Here is a 21,728-nt window from a genome sequence, read left to right on the forward strand (position 1 = left end):
AGTTAGATACTTTCTTCAGACGACCGTGTTTCTTTCACAAAGTTAAATACTTTCTTCAGACGACCGTGTTTCTTTCACAAAGTTAGATCTTTTCTTCAGACGACCGTGTTTCCTCCACGAAGTTAGATACTTTCTTTAAACGACCGTGTTTCTTTCACAAAGTTAATTACTTTCTTTAGACGACCGTGTTTCTTTCACAAAGTTAATTACTTTCTTTAAACGACCGTGTTTCTTTCACAAAGTTAATTACTTTCTTTAGACGACCGTGTTTCCTCCACAAAGTTAGATCTTTTCTTTAAACGACCGTTTTTCCTCCACGAAGTTAGATCTTTTCTTCAGACGACCGTGTTTCCTCCACAAAGTTAGATCTTTTCTTCAGACGACCGTGTTTCTTTCACGAAGTTAGATCTTTTCTTTAAACGACCGTGTTTCCTCCACAAAGTTAGATCTTTTCTTTAAACGACCGTGTTTCCTCCACGAAGTTAGATCTTTTCTTTAAACGACCGTTTTTCCTCCACGAAGTTAGATCTTTTCTTCAGACGACCGTGTTTCCTCCACAAAGTTAGATCTTTTCTTTAAACGACCGTTTTTCCTCCACGAAGTTAGATCTTTTCTTCAGACGACCGTGTTTCCTCCACAAAGTTAGATCTTTTCTTCAGACGACCGTGTTTCTTTCACGAAGTTAGATCTTTTCTTTAAACGACCGTGTTTCCTCCACAAAGTTAGATCTTTTCTTTAAACGACCGTGTTTCCTCCACAAAGTTAGATCTTTTCTTTAAACGACCGTGTTTCCTCCACAAAGTTAGATCTTTTCTTCAGACGACCGTGTTTCCTCCACGAAGTTAGATCTTTTCTTTAAACGACCGTTTTTCCTCCACAAAGTTAGATCTTTTCTTTAAACGACCGTTTTTCCTCCACAAAGTTAGATCTTTTCTTTAAACGACCGTGTTTCCTCCACAAAGTTAGATCTTTTCTTTAAACGACCGTGTTTCCTCCACAAAGTTAGATCTTTTCTTCAGACGACCGTGTTTCCTCCACGAAGTTAGATCTTTTCTTTAAACGACCGTTTTTCCTCCACAAAGTTAGATCTTTTCTTTAAACGACCGTTTTTCCTCCACAAAGTTAGATCTTTTCTTTAAACGACCGTTTTTCCTCCACAAAGTTAGATCTTTTCTTTAAACGACCGTGTTTCCTCCACAAAGTTAGATCTTTTCTTTAAACGACCGTGTTTCCTCCACAAAGTTAGATCTTTTCTTCAGACGACCGTGTTTCCTCCACGAAGTTAGATCTTTTCTTTAAACGACCGTGTTTCCTCCACAAAGTTAGATCTTTTCTTTAAACGACCGTTTTTCCTCCACGAAGTTAGATCTTTTCTTTAAACGACCGTGTTTCTTTCACAAAGTTAGATCTTTTCTTCAGACGACCGTGTTTCCTCCACGAAGTTAGATCTTTTCTTCAGACGACCGTGTTTCCTCCACGAAGTTAGATCTTTTCTTCAGACGACCGTGTTTCTTTCACGAAGTTAGATCTTTTCTTCAGACGACCGTGTTTCCTCCATGTCCCGTGCAGCTGTGTGTAGTGTGGATGCTTATAATTTGTTCTATTATTCTGGTGGTATTTCACCAGGCTACTGATGAGTGTTACAGCTACAACCATTGTGTGTTGTTGAGTTCTTAGCCAAGACTTAACCACTGTAGAGGAACGAGAGTGGAACAGACGGACGGAGCACACTGCCTCCAGGACCTGCTCAGTCTGGTACCGGAGGAACCCTCACGGAGGACGTGACATCGGGGGATGGAGAACATGGAGAGAAACCTTCAAACAGCCCTACCATCTATCACCATGGGGATGTTCGCTGCCTTACGAACAAACTTGAACTAGAATCCTCTGGAGATTCCAAACATGTCTGTCTCTCTCTCAGACCACCTTGAAACAGTTTGTTGACTGGTGTATAAAACGCTGGATCTTTTCTATGCAAATGTTAGTATTATTATTATTAGTAGTGGTATTATTGTTCTTATTATTATAAGACTCTGGACTCACCTGGTGCAGTAATTTACCTCTGTGTAATTATTTGTAATAATTTTTAATACCTATATCTTTTTTTATTCATACTTTTATATATTTATATTTTACTTTGTGTTTGAAGTGTATTCTTATTCTTATTCTTTTGGAGCTGTGTGTAACAAAAAGCAATTTCCCCCTGGGGATTATTAAAGGAATTCTGATTCTGATTCTGATTCTGATTAAAAATGCATACAAATGTACTGCACTGCTCCCTCTTGGTCAATCAGACCATGACATCCATCCATCTCTCTCCCTCATACACCCCAGCTGTCAAGAGGCTGCCTGTCACCACCAGAACATCAACAGGCAGGTGTCCTGAAGCTGATGAAGCTATATCGCTCTCTGCACACACACCAGACTACATTCACAAAAACAGGGATTTTAGCTCCCAGGACACAGGAGCTGCTGCCTTATTGGGTTTGTTTTTTGTGTTAATATGTACGGTGGCTGGGAGGTGCAAAACAATTTTACAATACAAGAAACACTTTTACAAAGCTGGAGACAAATTTACATTTTAGAAAACATTTTTACAAATCAAAAAACAAAATTACATTGCCATAACACATTTACAAGTCCTGAGACAAATTTACATTTGAGAAAACAAATTTACAAGACGTGAAACACTTTTACAAACGCCGAGACAAATTTACAAGTAACTTTTTCAACCGGAAAGGGAATGTACCGCGTTGACTTGTAAATGTGTTATGGCAATGTAATTTTGTTTTCTGATTTGATTTTTGATTTGAAAAAATGTTTTCTAAAATGTTAATTTGTCTCCAGCTTTGTAAAAGTGTTTCTTGTATTGTAAAATTGTTTTGCACCTCCCGGCCACCGTAAATATGTGACTTTGTGTTTCTTATAAACTTATTGTGTTGGATCTGAAGTTTCCCTTTAAAATACCAAACACTAACAAACTAACAGTGGCAGACCAGCAACTCCTCCTTTCTGCAGGGTAAAATTACTCTTTTTGTCAATGGAGTCTGGCAGCTTTCAAGGAAGTGAAAGCTAAATAAATTCTGGTTAAATAAAAAGGATCTTTAGACCCAAACTATGCATAAATAAGGCTCAGGTTTAAAAATACTAGAGTTTTTCTTCAAGTTGTCACATGATTTTAAAACCTCTCCCTTCAGATCCCTCCATGATCCCTACAGAGAGAGATCTGGAAGATCCTTTTGGTTTAACCACAAACGGCACACACACCAGACTACATTCACTAAAACAGGGATTTAAGAGAACAGGACACAGGAGCCTCCAACACTTTTAGTACCTGTAGACATGAGGACATGAACAGACAGGACAGAAACACCAGAGTTACCCTCTAAACATCATCTCACAGTTGGTCAAGTTCGAGGCGAGACTTGTTTGTTTTAGAGTGTTTATTAAAAAGGGAATACAAAAAAAAACCAAACTGTAGAAATCTACAGCGGAGACAAAGCAGGCAGACATGTTGATCATCAGGTCAACGACTCACAGCAGCGCAGCGCGTTTCTAAGCATTCCTGTTTACTAGAACTACAACTAACTACTCGCTCCACCTGCGTCACATCAATCTCAGCACCAGGTCAATGGCTACAGGTGTGTCTGAGGTCAAAGGTCACCTGTGGTTTCCTACATCAGGTTTTTCTACAGGAGGCGACTGGACGACAGCGGGAGCGCACCGACGAGAAACAGCGAAGGAAGCTGAAGAAGATTAGAGCGTCTCTTTGTTGGAAGACGAAGCTTCGTCAGCTCTGCACGAACGAACAAACATCCACAGGAACGGAAGAGGAGCGCCCAACAGGTACGGGGGGGGGGGGTCCTCGTATTGCTCACGTCTCATTGGACAGCTCGGTATCAGTGGAGTACCCTGATTGGATAAAGGAGGAGACGCCTCCGCTAGAAAACTACAGGAGAGGATCCATCTCAACAATCTGAGATTAACCTCAGAAAGTGTTAACGTGGCCGAATCCCTCCAGCAAAAAGGAAAAAACCAAGATTAAAGCAGGTCAACATAAATATTTTACCGTGTTATTAATATATTATAATCAGCCACATCTGGAAACGTGGGTTAGAAAATAATCTAGAAGTTTAAAGTGCAACTTTACAAAGAAACAATAAAAGAAACACTGTGATTGGAAAGCATATACTGTTTGTGGGGGGGCAGAAATATTTGAGTTCAGTCCAGACGGAACAGTTCCTTCATCAGATGTCCATCAGCGAGAAGACGTGGGGGTCCAAACATTTGGCCACGTTCTCCGCTGAAGACCGAAGACCGAGCCGCCCCGTAAAGTTCCCATCAGTCTTTGCTCCCTCACTCTGCTCCTGGAAATTAACGAATTAATCCAGCGAGGACAGGGAGGAGGGGGGGTCCCAGCAGGGAGGAGCCTCGGGGTGCTGGCAGACACTCCGCGCTTAGACCCGGACGTCCCACAGAGCCTCCGGGTCCCTCAGGCCGTCAGCTTCAGTCGTCCTGCAGAGAAAACCAGACCGTCAGAGCGCAGTCACGTGACCTGTCACAGGGTCAGACCGCGGTCACGTGACCTGTCACACGGTCAGACCATGTGACCTGTCACAGGGTCTGACCATGTGACCTGTCACAGGGTCTGACCGCGGTCATGTGACCTGTCACAGGGTCTGACCGTGTGCACGCTGCTGCTAATAAATGTGAAAACTCTTCATCCACACTTGCAGCTCATCTTAATCAGTGCCACCAGTCGGTTAATCCAAAAACTACATTCATGCTCCTCAGAGGATGAACCCTGCTGACTTTGGGGATCCTCTGACTTCCCCTTTAGCGCCATCATCTGGTAATTTTTGTCATTTGTCCAATAAATACCTGCAAACCTTCCTGGCTCTACTTTGTCGCATGTCGCTCAGTCGTTATTCACAAATGATTTGTGTTAAACGTGTTCGCACTGATTCAGACAAACTGACCTGAGCTCTGCCTCTTTTATCAAAGAAATACCAACAGTGTTTTCAGATTTATCAGCATGGACGTGAAGGTTTACATCCCACAATCCTTTGCTTCAGCGGGACACCTAGCCAGGCCACAGAGCAGCAGAGACAAGGGGGGGGGGTCATCCAGACACCAGATTACTCACAACAGCCACACACTCCGAAGCCACAAGGAAAAGACTTAAGATGGAAATGAAAAGAGACTGGACGCAGGAGGAAAGTGTTCCTCGCTCCATCAAGAGAATCAGAGGGGCAAAGTCCGATTTCACTGTTGGAACTTGTTACTGAACAAGTTTAGAGACACAAATGTGAACAGAGTCACTGAGGAGAGCCGTACAGGAAGGACCTGTCGCTCCTCCCACACACACACCAGACTCCATTCACTAAAACAGGGATTTTAGAGAACAGGACACAGGAGCTGCTGCCTCCATCAGTCAGTGTGTCTGTGTTACTGAGAGTTACACAAGTACTGTGTTGGATTTGAACTCCTGTGTCCTGTAAGGTCAAATCACTGTTTGTGTCACTGGGTGCTGATTTGACTTGTGTTGTGATGTTTCAGGACAGAAACAGCCACTGTGTCGCTCTCTTCACGGCCACCAGACTCCATTGACAAAAACAGTAATTATACTTTGCAATACAAGGAGTTGTTGGTCCACCGCCGCCTCAAAGAGAGAAAACCGGATTAAACCTTTAACTAACAACACGCAGCACATCCATCAGGTGGATGTTTGTCTGTTTGATGGAGCTATGCTAACAGTTTCCCTCTGCTTCCAGTCTTTGTGCTAAGCTAGGCTAAACCCTGATATTCGTCTCAAATATGCGACTGTGGAGAAAAAGTCGAATGAAGACTTGCTAAACTGTCGGACTGTTCCTTTAAAGGTTTCCTTGTGTCTTGAACTTGAACGTGAGGTTCGAGCAGCGCAGGGGGCCCGTGGGCCGCGTGGGCCCCGCTCGCCGCCCTGCAGGTGCACAGACAGAAGGCGGAGCTATGTGGTTAGAGGTGGGGAGTGTTAGACGGATGGGGTGGGGGGGGCACCATGCCATGCTGAGCGCTTCCATGCAAAGCCATCCACCAATCAGCAAACACCCCCACCTACCTGCCCACCGTCCCCCACCAATGGGCTGGCTCTGTCTACCTGTCTGTCTGCAAACCAACCAATCAGACGACAGAATGAGGACACAGAGGAAGAGGAAGAAGAAGAACGACAGCCTTCACTCACAGACCTGATTATTGATTATTTACTGCTGCTGGACTTCATCTCTTATTTCAGTTCCTGGTTTCCTACATTTCCCAAAATGCCTTTTGTCAGCCTCCAGAGACGCAGCGTGACGGTTTATTTAAATATTAAGGAAAAAGACAGGTGAAAATAGATGAACAGGTAAAAAATGAACTGATCAATCAGCAACCATTTTAACAATCGATACCTGAAACACTGATCGTGGCGTCTTAAAGGTGAATAAATAATGTTCAGGCACAGACCAGGTGTGACCACCTGAACGACAATGAGTCCAAGTACCGTCATTAATGATCTAAACTCCCTGCTGACGTTAAACAGACACAGACAGGTAATGTTAACAGGTGAGGATGACGAGGCTGCAGCTGGAGAGGAAGATACTAAAGATACTAAAGGAATCAACAGGTAAACATGGAGGACGTTTGGATCGGCGACGAAGAGTAAAATCTGTTTCCAGACTGTCAACACCTGTGTGTGTTTGTACCGCACAGGTGTGTGTGTGTGTTTGTACCGCACAGGTGTGTGTGTGTGTTTGTACCGCACAGGTGTGTGTGTGTGTTTGTACCGCACAGGTGTGTGTGTGTGTGTGTGTGTGTGTGTGTGTGTGTTTGTACCGCACAGGTGTGTGTGTGTGTTTGTACCGCACAGGTGTGTGTGTGTGTGTGTGTGTGTTTGTACCGCACAGGTGTGTGTGTGTTTGTACCGCACAGGTGTGTGTGTGTGTGTGTGTGTGTGTGTGTGTGTGTGTGTTTGTACCGCACAGGTGTGTGTGTGTGTGTGTGTGTGTGTGTGTGTTTGTACCGCACAGGTGTGTGTGTGTACCTGTGGACAGCTGGGACTGGGACCTCCTGCGGGAGCTGCTGGGGGTCCTGGAGGCGGAGGACAGGGTGGAGCCGGCGCTGCTGGCCCGAGAGATGGGGAGGGGGACGGGGGTGACCGGGGGGGAGTCCAGCTGAGGAGAGGTCAAAGGTCGAGATGCAGTAAAATGTTGTTGTGTGCAGAACAAGAAAAAAATACTGAAGACAGAAAAAGTCGATTTGGTGACATCATGACCCCGAACGGTTCCTGTGAGCGTTACCTCGACGCTGTCGTGGGTGGGCGAGGACGAGGTGGACGAGTTCTCGTGTTTCCGGGAGGACGAGGAGCTCAGCTCGACGCTGCGAACACGCTGAGCGAACTTCAGCGAGCAGACCGACTCGCTGATGTTACTGGGCAGCGGAGACACCTGAAGGCAGCACAGAGGGGAGACGGGGAGAGTGAACAGCCGATATATCGCTCTCTGCACACACACCAGACTACATTCACTAAAACAGGGACTTTAGAGAACAGGACACAGGAGCTGCTGCGATCGGTTTGGTTTATTTGTGTTGTTGTGTGACTTTGTTTGTGTTATTGTGTGTTAGACAAATATTTCCTAGGTTCTGAACTAACAAAGACACCGATCGAGGTAGCAATAGACCTTCTGTGACCTCTTGTGTTCTGTGAGATATAATTGCTGCTTTTAGTCAATGGAGCCTGGTAGGTAGCTCCTGTGTAATCTGTAATATCAAATCACAGTACTTCTCTCAAACCAGCACCCAAGTATCATGATAGTACTAAATCAGGAGATGAGTATATTCACAGGTCTGAACGCTCCAGAAACAGCGGTCTGGTCCTTTAAACCTCCTCCTGGACTCACCTGCACCATCATGAGCGTCTTGCTGTCTCCGCTCAGAGAGTCCTGCAGCAGGTAGGTGAGGCGGGAGTTCCTGAAAGGGACGTGCGAGTGTTTGCTCCGCAGCGCATTGATGACATCACCGAGCGCCGACAGAGATTTGTTGATGCACTGAGCTTCTCTGAGGCGACTGCCCTCTGCACCCGACTTGGCGATCCTCTCTGAGCCCGCCAGGTCCACCAGGTTCAGTTTGCCTGCAAACAAACAAACAGATCAGCAAATGTGTGTGTGTCTGTGTGTCTGTGTGTGTGTGTGTGTGTGTCTGTGTGTCTGTGTGTGTGTGTGAGTGTGTGTCTGTGTGTGTGTGTGTGTCTGTGTGTGTGTGTGAGTGTGTGTGTCTGTGTGTGTGTGTGTGTGTCTGTGTGTGTGAGTGTGTGTGTCTGTGTGTGAGAGTGTGTGTGTGTGTGTGTCTGTCTGTGAGTGTGTGTCTGTCTGTGAGTGTGTGAGTGTGTGTGTCTGTGTGTGTGTGTGTGTCTGTGTGTCTGTGTCTCTGTCTGTGTGTCTGTGTCTCTGTCTGTGTGTGTGTGTGTGTGTGTGTGTGTGTGTGTGTGTGTGTGTACCTTGTGTGCGGTTTCCTGTGGCAGCGTTGTATCCTGACACGGTGATGATCAGCAGAGCGTGGGACCGAGAGCTGTGTTCGTTCAGGTTGGTGCAGGCTGTCGCTCTGTTCATGTGACCCAACTCAAACACCTGAGGACAGGTACACACACACACACACACACACACACACACACACACACACACACACACACACACACACACACACACACACACACACACGGAATCATTTTCAGCAGCAGCTCAGCTATAATTTTACTTTCTTAATCAACTAACTGATCATTTGGTTGATCGAACGTCATAAAATAGTGAAAAACATCATGTTTCTCATGTTATCATCAAATGTTCAAACCTCCTTTCAAACTAACCCCCACGGGGGACGTCTAAGGAGTTTTACACTGAAAGGACGAGCGCAGCAGGAAGTGCTCACCCTGTTGATGTCCTCGGGGCTCTGGACGGTGAACTCGGTCAGTCCGGGGACGTAAAGCTGTCCGCTGCCGTCAGGGTTCATCTTAATGTCCAGTTTGTCGGAGGGATTCTCACCCAGCAGGTTCCTGATCAACAACAGAGACGTTCACAACCTGCAGACTCACACATGTATGTATCCATCATGTGTGAAGGAAAACTCCACCATTTTTAACCCTGGGTCCTCTGTGTCCATTGGAACTGGTCCAGTAGATCACCAGTAGATCACCTCAGCCAGCAGACAGCAAACGGGCTGCAATGGCTGCAACGTGATCCTTTGGGACAACTGCACCTGATCACAGTAGGTCCACTAAAAGAGCTTGTTTGATCCACTGACAGGCTCAGAGTGTTATTCTAAGTGTGTGACAGCATCATGGAAAGGATCCCTACAGAGAGAGACCTGGAAGATCCTTTTGGTTTAACCACAAACAGCACACACACCAGACTACATTCACTAAAACAGGGATTTTAGAGAACAGGACACAGGAGCTGCTGCCTTTTAGGGTTAGTTTTTTTGTGTTAATATGTGACTTTGGTATTTTAAAGGGTAACTTCAGATCCAACACAATATGTTTATAAGAAACACAAACACTAACAAACTAACAGTGGCAGACCAGCAACTCCTCTGTTCTGCAGGGTAAAATTACTCTTTTTGTCAATGGAGTCTGGTAGCTTCCAAGGAAGTGAAAGCTAAATAAATTCTGGTTAAATAAAAAGGATCTTTTGACCCAAATTATACATAGATAAGGCCCAGGTTTAAAAATACTAGAGTTTTCATTTTAAAACAAATCAACTCAAGTATTAAAAAGTCAGCCAGGACAGCTTTATCCACTTTCCAGTGAAACTGACTTTACTCAACAGCAGAAAAAATCTATTTTCCATTTCCTCTGTTTTGAAGGTAGCTCCTGTGTTAATCTGATGTGTCCTGAGCTGCCCGATAATCTGACAGTTTAATCTGACTGAAGTTCTCAGAAATCTGGACCTTTCTGCCAAAAATGGCCCCTCTGGCGTCCAGATGTTGAGCCCTCAGAGGCTTTACAGATGTTCTGTTACACAACAGCTGCAGATGGAGACACGTAGACGACCTTTAACGTGATCCACCTTTACATAACTGCTCTGAAGCTGCAGGACATCTGGACACAGTTTGACCGAGCGGCTGAAACGTTCGCTGAACACCAGAGAACAGAAAAACAGAGAGTTTGAGTTTGCATCTCACTCCTTTAAAGCTGATGGACAGTTTATGCATCAGAGATCTCATCTTTTGTATTCCACACATTCTTCTTCTTCCTCAAAACCAGGCGCCTACATTACCCACAATGCATCTTAGCCGCCGACAGCTGGGTGTGAGATTGGAGTGCCTTATTTTAGTACACACTGATAACACGCCCTTATTTAACGCTTTTAGCATGTTAGCATGCTAATGTTGTCAGTCTGTTAACGTTAGCATGTTATTAGCATGCTGTGTTAGCATTCATCTAGAAGGTTCCCTTCCTCTCCGACAGCGTCATATAATCAGGTATGTTGTGTTCTGAATCGTCACACTCCACTCAGTAGCTGCCGCAATTTTAAAGGGACACTACGCCACTTTCTATGTGGATGTCCAATCAACGTTGAGGGGAAATGTAGTCACCTGAAGCAATAAATACCTGTGTGTCTCCTGCTCATGGAGCCGTGACAGCAGCGCCTACATGTACCAGGGTGCATTGCGTACGTGTCTGACGCCAAAGTCCTTCTAAAACCAAACTCTCTGCTGCAGAATATCAGAGTCAGTAAAACGTCCCCACGTGCAGAGCAGGTTGTTTTTGTCGCCACCTGGTGACTCAGACTAGAAATCCAAGCTGCCGGAGGCTCTCGTTCCTCTGGGATACAACTACGTCACATGACCACCAGGAGGCCACGCCCACTCAGGAGACAGGACTGTAGTGACACGTCTGTAGCTATAGAGGATCTCTGGTACCATGATCAGGTTTCCTCACCGCAGCGTCTCATTGTAGATCTCCACCATGCTGACGGTGATCTTGTAGTCCCAGTCCGGAGCTTTCTCCGTCACCTCGGAGAACAGCAGTCGGAGCGCCCGCTGGTTGATGCCGGGGTCGTCCTCCACGCCCTGAACACACACACACACACACACACACACACACACACACACATGAGGACACAGTAGTGTTGGGTGGACCAGCACAGATCCTGACCATGTGACCATGTTAAACCTCCTACCTCCATGGTGTACGTTTTCCCAGAGCCGGTCTGCCCGTAGGCAAAGATACAGATGTTAAAGCCGTCAATACAGGAAGTGACCAGAGCCTGGACCTCCTGAAACACCTGACGGACCAATCAGAGAGAAGACAGATCACTGGAGAGCCTCTGAACAGGAAGTGAACACCGACAGTCCCTCTGATGTCACACTGATGTCAGATAACAGCATGGGACGTATCCAAGTAGTAACCTTTGGGACAACTGCACCTGATCACAGTAGGTCCACTAAAAGAGCTTGTTTGATCCACTGACAGGCTCAGAGTGTTATTCTAAGTGTGTGACAGCATCATGGAAAGGATCCCTACAGAGAGAGACCTGGAAGATCCTTTTGGTTTAACCACAAACAGCACACACACCAGACTACATTCACTAAAACAGACATCCACTCAGGTCTCTGGTGTTTGTGAGGAAGAGGAGTCACCCACCTCCTCCTGCGTGGCCTGAGGGGGGAAGACTTTGTCCAGTTCAAAGGTCATGATTTTGCCCTTGTTGGAGAGGTAGAGGACGGCGTCGTCATCCGAGTCGAAGCTCAGCATGGTTTTGGCGTCGGCGGAGTCCTGCTCCTCCTGACTGACCGGCCGGACGCGGCAGAACACGCGGATGTTACCTTGGAAACGGAGAGCAGGAACACAGAGGAGTTCAGTTTCATCAGACCATCATCAACAAAAACCTTTGACGCTTCACGCTCAGAAGGACAGCGAGCTCACGTCCTCTGGACTCTCTGCAGTATGTTAGTGTGGAGACGCTTTAAAGCAGCACTTCATGGTAAACAGTAACACTTCACTGTCCAAGTCTGTAAAATCCCAGAAACAAAGATAAAATCCGGCAGAAGCGCAGTGTGTCCTGATTACTGAGCCATATTTACACCTACTTTGGTGTCTAAATGACCAAAGAGACCTGAAACTCCCTGTAGTCTGTGAGGTAAAATCACTGTTTTTATCAATGGAGTCTGGTGTCTTCGGCCGTTCTATCGCTCTCTGCACACACCAGACTACATTCACAAAAACAGGGATTTTAGCTCACAGGACACAGGATCAGGTGCAGTTGGACCAGTTCCAACACTTTTACTACCTACCAGTCACTCAGACACCAGGATGAGGACAGAGAGGATCATGGGTAGAAACAGGGGAGTGACCCTTTCACATCCTCCAAAATAAAACAATCACCACATTTCTTCAGTTATTAAACAATAAACTGACCTTTGAGTCGCACCAGCTCGTTGTGACATTTCTTCCTCAGGTTCATCTCCCTCTTGTATTTACGCAGCAGCTCCTGATTGGTGCTGCTGACCTCACTGATCACCTGACAGATCTGACACACACACACACACACACACACACATCAGAATAAGAGCTCAGACTGAATGAAAACACACATTTTACTCCATTTAAAGGATCTACTTTCTCAACATGATGTGCTGCAGCGTCATGAACACTAATTTAATGTTCATGTTGTACGCAGAAGTAAACCCTCACACATCACTGTTATCTTTGGGTTTTTAATCATGTCATGAGATCCTGTAGGACCTGTTATATGTTGAAAATACAATCAAATGACATTTACATTCATGTTATAATATCAACTTAAGTCACTAAATTGATTAACTCACTCTAGTCCAGTTTTTAAGTCTTTTCTCTTCACTTTAATAACTTCTGTGTTTTTAAACCTGGGCCATAGTTTCACACACTGATCAGTACAGAAAGGTTTGTTTGAGTTATTGTTACACAAATATTGTCTTGGATGTGACCTTTAAAACAGCAGTCACACAACAACACAGACACACTGACTGATGGAGGCAGCAGCTCTAAAATCCCTGTTTTAGTGAATGTAGTCTGGTGTGTGTGCTGTTTGTGGTTAAACCAAAAGGATCTTCCAGGTCTCTCTCTGTAGGGATCCTTTCTCTGTAGGGATCCTTTCCATGATGCTGTCACACACTACAAATGGGGCCCAGGTTTAAAAATACTGCAGTTCTCCTTTAAATGTGAGCAGAAATGTGAACCCTTTGAGTCACTATGACGTCATAGCGCCCTCCACTGCACTCCCACAGCTGGGGGCCTTCTGAGCATGCTCACTGACCTCCTGCTTGGCCTCTGTGATGGCTTTGTCCAGCATGAAGGGGAAGTCCTGCACCTGCCTCTTCAGACAGTTGTAGTCGCAGGTGAGAGTCCTGAGGGCCGGCTGCAGGCTCAGCAGGTTCATCCGCACCCCTGAAACACAACAACACCACGACTCAGCTGGGGAACGCAACACGACCACACGCACCACGACAGCAGACAGGAAACGGGGGCTGACCCGCCAGGTTCTCGTGGACCGCCTTCATCTCGCTCTCGGCTCGGATGAACGCCTCCTCGATCACGCGGTTCTTCTCCTCCTCCAGGTTCTGCATCTCAGCCTCCAGCTGACCCTGAGCTCGCTCCATCTCTCCTTCGTACACCAGGATCTGGAGGGGCAGGACACATAACATCCACACCTGGAGCTGCAGGTTCATTAGAGGCCGGACCTCATTACAGAATGTGTCTCCACCGGTCACATCTCTGAGAGACTTCAGACCTTAGTCCTACTTTTCTAACTCATTAGCTCTCATTCAGAGACACAAAGTTAAAGAAGGTTCATCTACAAATGCATCATTTTCAGTTCTTGAGGCTCTAAGTGATCCACACTGATAATATCATAAATACAAATAACAGCAGCTACCACCACAGGGGTAAATCTGACCACCACAGGGGTAAATCTGACCACCACAGGGGTAAATCTGACCACCACGGGGGTAAATCTGACCACCACGGGGGTAAATCTGACCACCACAGGGGTAAATCTGACCACCACGGGGGTAAATCTGACCACCACGGGGGTAAATCTGACCACCACGGGGGTAAATCTGACCACCACGGTAAATCTGACCACCACAGGGGTAAATCTGAAACATAGGAAGGCTACATTCACACCGTTATGTGTTTGATTGTCCAATTAGAAAAGAACGGCCCAGTAAATATACTTGTTTAGCCTAGCTTAGCACAAAGACTGGAAACAGGGGGAAACTGTTAGCGTAGCCCCATCAAAACACCACATTTTTAGATAAAATGTCATACATGACATGGTAACACTAACAAACAGGTGGCTAACCTAGTTAACTAGTTGCCTAACTAACAATACAAGTAAATCAGACACGCTAGCCGTTAGGCTAACAGTTTCCCCCTTCTCTCTGTCTTTGTGCTAAGCTAAGCTAGCAACATGTAACAGCTGCATTGAAAAACATGATGTGAACAAACAAAGCAAAAAGAAAACACACAAACTGCAATGAGGTCTTGGTTTTAGTGTGAACGCAGCCTTAACGGTGCCGGGGGGCAGCTGGGGGCAACTGGGGGCAACAGGGGGCAACAGGGACGGGTTTACTGGGTTCATATCACAGACTGGAGGATCTGACAGGATCCAAAGCTTCCCAGTAAAACCAGTTTAAACTACATTTCCTACAAGTTTATAACCCACCTGTTTATTATCAGTAATACAGGGAATTATTGAACTAAACATTCTAGAAGTTTATTTTAATCCTGTTTCATAATGATCCTTGTTTTATATAATTAATCTGACTTTAATTTGAGCAAATGAAACATTTTATTCTATAAAATAATGACTAGAACTACATGTATCTATAGATGATCATCCTTACATTCTCATTAAACCAATCAATCAACGTGTTCTTCATGTATCCCTGCTGATAGAAATATTAAACACAGTCTTTGCTAAACCACCACTGTTCTGGGTTATTTGGCAGCGTTGGACCCTCGGTCCTCAGTCAGCACGCGGGGTCACGCTCGCCGCGACCTCGCCATGAATCTCAGTGATGTCACACAGGGAGGAGCAGAAGGGGGTGGGGGGGCCAACCTTGGACAACCTGCGAACCACCTCGCTGTTGCCCCTGCCGACGGCCTTGCAGAGGAGGCCGCACAGACGGCCTCGATCGGCGAGCAGCTGAAGCCGAACGCATGCAGAGAGAAGAGGGTTAAACTGTGGAGGTGAAGGGGTGAGACTGACCTGGAGCCTGTTCACCGCCGTGACATCATCATATATGATGGGGGGGTTCATCCATGATGGATTGTTATGACAACAGAAACTCTCCCAATAAACCCGACTTCCACATTAATCACTTCAGATGTAAACAGGAAGTAGCCTCCCGCTGCAGTGGGGTCGGCAACACCAGGCCCAAAAACACCAGAACTACCCTTTAACAGAGGAAGCTGCTGACTTTACCAGAGTAGTTAGTTCTCCTGGTTATTTTAACTATTACTGAACATGTTCAAAGACTTCAGTGTAATAACTCACTTATTCAAGGATTCATAATATTCATCTTATTATCAGTGGATGCAGCCGACCAGCTGTAGCCAACATGTCATTTCCTGTCACACCAAAGCACGTAAATAAAGAAATGTACAAGTTGTTCTTATCCTTGCTGATGTAGCTCAAACCAGACAGACAGACAGACAGACAGACAGAGACAGACAGACGAGCAGACAGACAGGTGAGCAGTTACCTGCGTCCTGAGCTGGGCGCAGCTCCTCTGGGACTCGTGCAGCTGCGTCTCCAGCTCCCTCAGCAGCTGCCTCTGGACCGACAGCTGCTCCTGCAGGCCGGCGTTCTTGGTCTGCAGCTCGGCCAGAGCTCTCTGAGAGTCGGCCGACTCCACCTCCACCGTCTGGGTCACATACTGCAGACAGAACCGGACACTGATCAGACCCGTGTGTCGGTGGGAAGATATGAAATAACGTTCTTCATTCATTCAAAGTCTAGTTTAGTTCGACCTGGTGAGTGACACACGTTTCTTCTTCTGAATCAGTGGAAGAAACGCTGACTGGACAAACATGAGATACAGAAGTATGTTGAGTTACTGTGAAACTTCTCATTAAAAGCAGAAGGCTGAATTCTCCAACTGCTCTCATCTCTCAAGAGTTTGACAACTGATAACTGACCTTTCTGTACTGATATTACTGGTTATTGATCAGCCGACACACACTGTATTTCTGTGTGTGTTTCTGTGTAATATCTCTCTCTTCAAAGCCACCAGACTCCATTGAGAAAAACAGTAATTTTAGCTCCCAGAACACAGGAGCTGCTGGTCTGCTGCTGCCTCCATTGATTAGTTTGTTTGAGTTATTGTGAGACTTCAGTGCTTTAAAGAGTCAGTTTGGAATCTGACACAATATTTATGCAACACAATATAACACAAACAAACTAATCAATGGAGGCAGCAACAGAGCAGCAGCTCCTGTGTCCTGTTCTCTAAAATCCCTGTTTTAGTGAATGTAGTCTGGTGTGTGTGCTGTTTGTGGTTAAACCAAAAGGATCTTCCAGGTCTCTCTCTGTAGGGATCCTTTCCATGATGCTGTCACACACTTAGAATAACACTCTGAGCCTGTCAGTGGATCAAACAAGATCTTTAAGCCACCTGCCCGGGTCCCCTCACCTTAACTCTGGGGGGCGTGGCTGCGTGCCTGGCGAGCTCCTCCTCACACTCCTGCAGTCGGAGGGTGAGTCTGTGTTCCGCCTCCCCCTGCCTCCGCCTCGCCTCCTCCAGCTGCCGGCGGCCGTCCTCCAGCTGCCGCGTCTCCTCGTCCAGCTGCCGGTGGAGGCTCTCCGCTCTGGAGCTTTTCTCCAACAGCTCTCGCTCCAGCTCAGCCAGCCGCCGCTCCCTCTGCCGGGCCTGGCTCTCCCAGCGGGACACCTCCCTCCGCAGGGCCTCCGCATCCTGCAGGACAAGACCGGGCTTAGCAGGACGCTTCTACCTGAGGCTCACCTGTCGGCCTACACCGCCACTGTGTCTACCTGTCTGTGGGGACAGCAGGTGTGTGTGTGTTTACCTGTCTGTGGGGACAGTTAGTGTGTGTGTGTTTACCTGTCTGTGGGGACAGCAGGGGTGTGTGTTTACCTGTCTGTGGGGACACTAGGTGTGTGTGGTTACCTGTCTGTGGGGACACTAGGTGTGTGTGGTTACCTGTCTGTGGGGACACTAGGTGTGTGTGTTTACCTGTCTGTGGGGACACTAGGTGTGTGTGTGTTTACCTGTCTGTGGGGACAGTTAGTGTGTGTGTGTTTACCTGTCTGTGGGGACAGCAGGTGTGTGTGTTTACCTGTCTGTGGGGACAGCAGGGGTGTGTGTTTACCTGTCTGTGGGGACACTAGGTGTGTGTGGTTACCTGTCTGTGGGGACACTAGGTGTGTGTGGTTACCTGTCTGTGGGGACACTAGGTGTGTGTGTTTACCTGTCTGTGGGGACACTAGGTGTGTGTGTGTTTACCTGTCTGTGGGGACAGTTAGTGTGTGTGTGTTTACCTGTCTGTGGGGACAGCAGGTGTGTGTGTTTACCTGTCTGTGGGGACAGCAGGGGTGTGTGTTTACCTGTCTGTGGGGACAGCAGGTGTGTGTGTGTGTTTACCTGTCTGTGGGGACAGCAGGTGTGTGTGTGTGTTTACCTGTCTGTGGGGACAGCAGGTGTGTGTGTGTGTTTACCTGTCTGTGGGGACAGCAGGGGTGTGTGTTTACCTGTCTGTGGGGACACTAGGTGTGTGTGGTTACCTGTCTGTGGGGACACTAGGTGTGTGTGGTTACCTGTCTGTGGGGACACTAGGTGTGTGTGGTTACCTGTCTGTGGGGACACTAGGTGTGTGTGGTTACCTGTCTGTGGGGACACTAGGTGTGGTTACCTGTCTGTGGGGACACTAGGTGTGTGTGGTTACCTGTCTGTGGGGACACTAGGTGTGGTTACCTGTCTGTGGGGACAGTGGCTGCAGCTCTCTGCAGCAGCTTCGGTGCTCTGAAGCTCTGAGCTCCTGCATGACTTCAGCTCCTGCTTCAGACGCTGGTTCTCCACCACCAGCAGCTCCAGCTGCTTCTCCAGGTCTGTCGCCCCCTACAGGACCCACATCAGGACACCGTCACAGCAGTGTGTGTGTGTGTGTGTGTGTGTGTGTGTATCCAGGTGGTTCCTCAAGAATGTGGTCCTGCAGACTCACCAGTTCAGAGCGAAGTCTCTCCACCTCCTGAGTCTGATCCAACAGCTTCTCCTCCAGCTCCTCCACCTGCAGACACACCAACATTTCAAAGAGCTGCACTTTCAGCTCTTCACATCAGCCCTGTTTTTGAAGCAGGTGGCTAAAACACCACCTAAACTACATCAGTGCCAACAGTGTGTTTTAGTGCTGCAGGTTAAGATGTAGTTAAAGGTGAATTTAGGGGGTCTACTCACACAAATAGAATAATACAGTTACACCTGTTTTCAGTAACGTATAATGACCTGAAGTCATTATACCTCGTCGTGTTCTCGTTAGCCTGGAATGAGCATTTAAATCTATGCAACTGGTTGTAATGTAGATGTCCCTTAATCTCCAGACTGCTCCTTTAATTAACCTGACTGCAGCAGTACTTCTGTCACCTGCTCCTACAGGTTCAAGCTTTAACATGGGATTAGTTCTCTTGTGGGAAAAACTGGAACGAGACCTGACCAGCAGCAGCAGCTCAGCGAAGCTTCACGCCGATTAAACCAGCCTGTCAAAGTGTCAGACTGGTTTCACCTGTGCTGTTCAGCTGTGGTGACTCACAGCAGAGAAAGTTGGAACGCCCTTATTATTCAAGACAGACAGACAGGTGAGACGTCACTGCTGCTGTCTCACCTGTATTATCATGTCAGGGTTTCAAACACAGCTCAACAGTCATCAACAGTCATCAACAGTCATCAACAGTCATCAAGAGTCATCAACAGTCAGAACTCAGTGAGATCTGAACACAGATATGGAACTCTTAGATCCACTGTGACTGACACGTCCTCAGCACCTCATGACCTCCACTGATCAGGAGGAAGAACACTCCAGAAGGCAGCTTAGGAACCACAGCAGGGAAAAACGCCTCATAGCTACAGAACCATATAACTACAGAACCATATAACTACAGAACCATATAACTACAGAACCTTACAGCTACAGAACCTCACAGCTACAGAACCATATAACTACAGAACCATATAACTACAGAACCATATAACTACAGAACCTCACAGCTACAGAACCTCACAGCTACAGAACCTCACAGCTACAGAACCTCACAGCTACAGAACCATATAACTACAGAACCTCACAGCTACAGAACCTCACAGCTACAGAACCATATAACTACAGAACCTCACAGCTACAGAACCATATAACTACAGAACCTCACAGCTACAGAACCATATAACTACAGAACTTCACAGCTACAGAATCTGCACGTTCTTAAGTTCTCTTCATCATCGAAGTGGTTCAGAGTCTGTCTGCACAGTCATGGCTCCACTGTGGACAGGAGCTGTATCACCTGGTGCAGCACGTGTGAACAAACATCAGCCAAAGAAAAAGGGTCTCAAGTGAAAACCTCTGATCGATCGGTGACCAGGTTATCCGTTAGCATGCTAACATGCTACACATTACGTAGCATCTTTAATATGCCGACGCTTCCAAACGACTTCCTGAACGACCACGTCCAGAACAGGTGAGGACCAGCAGGTGTGAAGCGTTTCCTGCAGACGTACCTGTGTGCGCAGCCGAGTAACGAGCTGCTCTTCTTCTGGACAGCTGAGACGATCTGAAGGCTGCTCACCTGGCTGCAGCACCCTCACACCTGCACACACACACACACACACACACACACACACACACACACACGTCAACAGCTGAATGTGTCTGCTGGAGGTTTTGAACACTGCGGCTCATTTTAGTGAAACTTTAGCTGCCGTCATCGTTTATCATATTTCCACACATCCTTGACAGGTGGAGAGACGACAGGTGCATGTAGACCTCCACCAGAGGAGGTGTAGCAGCGTGGGATCATGGGAGTTTGATTCTTTAACACCATTAGCAGGTGGAAATCACTGGTAATGGATCAAAGTTCTGTTCATGTAATGTCATTTCACTCTAATCAGACAGCCGCAGGTGACGTGAGCTAACGTGGGGCTAGCAAGCTAACGTGGTGCTAGCAAGCTAACGTGGGGCTAGCAAGCTAACGTGGGGCTAGCAAGCTAACGTGGTGCTAGCTTGACGTTAGGAGGTGAATTCAGTCTCGGGGCAGCACAGAGTTGTTACCAGAGGTCAAAACAAACTAGAATCTATTCTGCTTGATCAATGGATGGTACAGCCCTGTTGGAGCAGCGGGGGGGGGGGGGGGGGGGGGGGCACATTGTATTCATCCAATCCGCTTGTAAACACTGTATTTTGTATATTTTCCAAATACTAATAAAAAGTACTAACTAAATACTACCAAAGTGACAGCAGCTGGATGAGTGTTGACCTCTGACCTCTGCTGTGATGTGATGGACCATCATTTACTCACCGTTGGGGGAGGCGGACGTCTGAGCGACGCCGATCACCTTCTTCTCCTGGACGCTGTGCTGCTGCAGCTGCTGGAGCAGCAGGTGTCGAGTGACTTCTTCAGAGCGAAGACGAGCCTGAAATTCACACACTTTGTCCTGTAGAGTCTGAACACACACACACACAGAAACACAATGAAGGCACAGACATTCATTAAGTCTGGTGGAAATCAGACGGAGGAGAGCAGGAAGCTGCAGATAGCACAGTCTAAGCCTCTGAGACATCTCTCATTAAACAGCACAGTCAGAGAAGAGGAGGCATGAAGAGACAGAGAGGAAAGAGAAGCAGCTCTGAGTGAAAGCAGCAGAGACAGCGAGGAGCAGAAGGAAGGTTTTTACGTTGGCATGAGTCCAGTGGTAGGACCAGGTGACCCTCTGCTCAGCGTGGGGAAAATGGAGGACAGCTCAATGAGAGAGGAAGCAAACAAGACACATGACAGACAGGAGGAAAAGATGGTGAGAGACAACGGTCAGACGGTTCTTACAAGTTGATGGAGACTTTGACAGATGATAAGCAGTCTGACAGTCAGATCAATCACTGTGTCTATGACGTCACTCCACTGTTTCTACCCATGATCCTCTCTGTCTACATCCTGGTGTGTGAGTGACTGGTAGGTAGTAAAAGTGTTGGAACTGGTCCAGTAGATCACCTCAGCCAGCAGCCACCAAACGGGCTGCAATGGCTGCAACGTGATCCTTTGGGACAACTGCACCTGATCACAGTGCCAGACTCCATTGCAAAATAGTAATAGTAAGGTTAGTAAGGTCTAATCAGTTAGTTTGTTCATGTTACAGTGTGACTATGTGTTCTTGGATCCAAGACAATGTTTTTGTGATGCACAAACTAACCCTTTAAAATACCACAACAACAAACTCCCTGATGGAGGCAGCAGCTCCTGTGTCCTGTTCTCTAAAATCCCTGTTTTAGTGAATGTAGTCTGGTGTGTGTGCTGTTTGTGGTTAAACCAAAAGGATCTTCCAGGTCTCTCTCTGTAGGGATCCTTTCCATGATGCTGTCACACACTTAGAATAACACTCTGAGCCTGTCAGTGGATCAAACAAGCTCTTTTAGTGGACCTACTGTGATCAGGTGCAGTTGTCCCAAAGGATCACGTTGC

At 46.9% G+C, this 21,728-nt stretch overlaps 1 protein-coding gene across 1 annotated transcript in view; it reads right to left on the reverse strand.

Moving 5' to 3' along the window:
• Positions 1-4,456: 4,456 nt before the first annotated feature.
• Positions 4,457-21,728, reverse strand: part of kifc3 (kinesin family member C3) — a 30,704-nt gene continuing 13,432 nt past the window's right edge. The window contains exons 4-23 of the mRNA XM_070827513.1: positions 20,574-20,718; positions 19,777-19,865; positions 18,233-18,298; positions 18,007-18,129; positions 17,730-17,744; positions 16,693-16,968; positions 15,757-15,930; positions 13,521-13,668; positions 13,305-13,435; positions 12,428-12,539; positions 11,654-11,835; positions 11,190-11,294; positions 10,949-11,079; positions 8,938-9,061; positions 8,510-8,639; positions 7,914-8,143; positions 7,314-7,460; positions 7,058-7,187; positions 6,098-6,144; positions 4,457-4,515 (exon numbers count right to left, since the gene is read on the reverse strand). Coding sequence (XP_070683614.1) covers positions 4,507-4,515; positions 6,098-6,144; positions 7,058-7,187; positions 7,314-7,460; positions 7,914-8,143; positions 8,510-8,639; positions 8,938-9,061; positions 10,949-11,079; positions 11,190-11,294; positions 11,654-11,835; positions 12,428-12,539; positions 13,305-13,435; positions 13,521-13,668; positions 15,757-15,930; positions 16,693-16,968; positions 17,730-17,744; positions 18,007-18,129; positions 18,233-18,298; positions 19,777-19,865; positions 20,574-20,718 — 2,514 coding nt within the window. The 3' untranslated portion in view covers positions 4,457-4,506. The remainder of the gene's footprint in view (positions 4,516-6,097; positions 6,145-7,057; positions 7,188-7,313; positions 7,461-7,913; positions 8,144-8,509; positions 8,640-8,937; positions 9,062-10,948; positions 11,080-11,189; positions 11,295-11,653; positions 11,836-12,427; positions 12,540-13,304; positions 13,436-13,520; positions 13,669-15,756; positions 15,931-16,692; positions 16,969-17,729; positions 17,745-18,006; positions 18,130-18,232; positions 18,299-19,776; positions 19,866-20,573; positions 20,719-21,728) is intronic.

This window comes from Pempheris klunzingeri, chromosome 1, assembly GCF_042242105.1.
Source record: "Pempheris klunzingeri isolate RE-2024b chromosome 1, fPemKlu1.hap1, whole genome shotgun sequence".
In the NCBI taxonomy this organism is placed as follows: Eukaryota; Metazoa; Chordata; class Actinopteri; order Acropomatiformes; family Pempheridae; genus Pempheris; species Pempheris klunzingeri.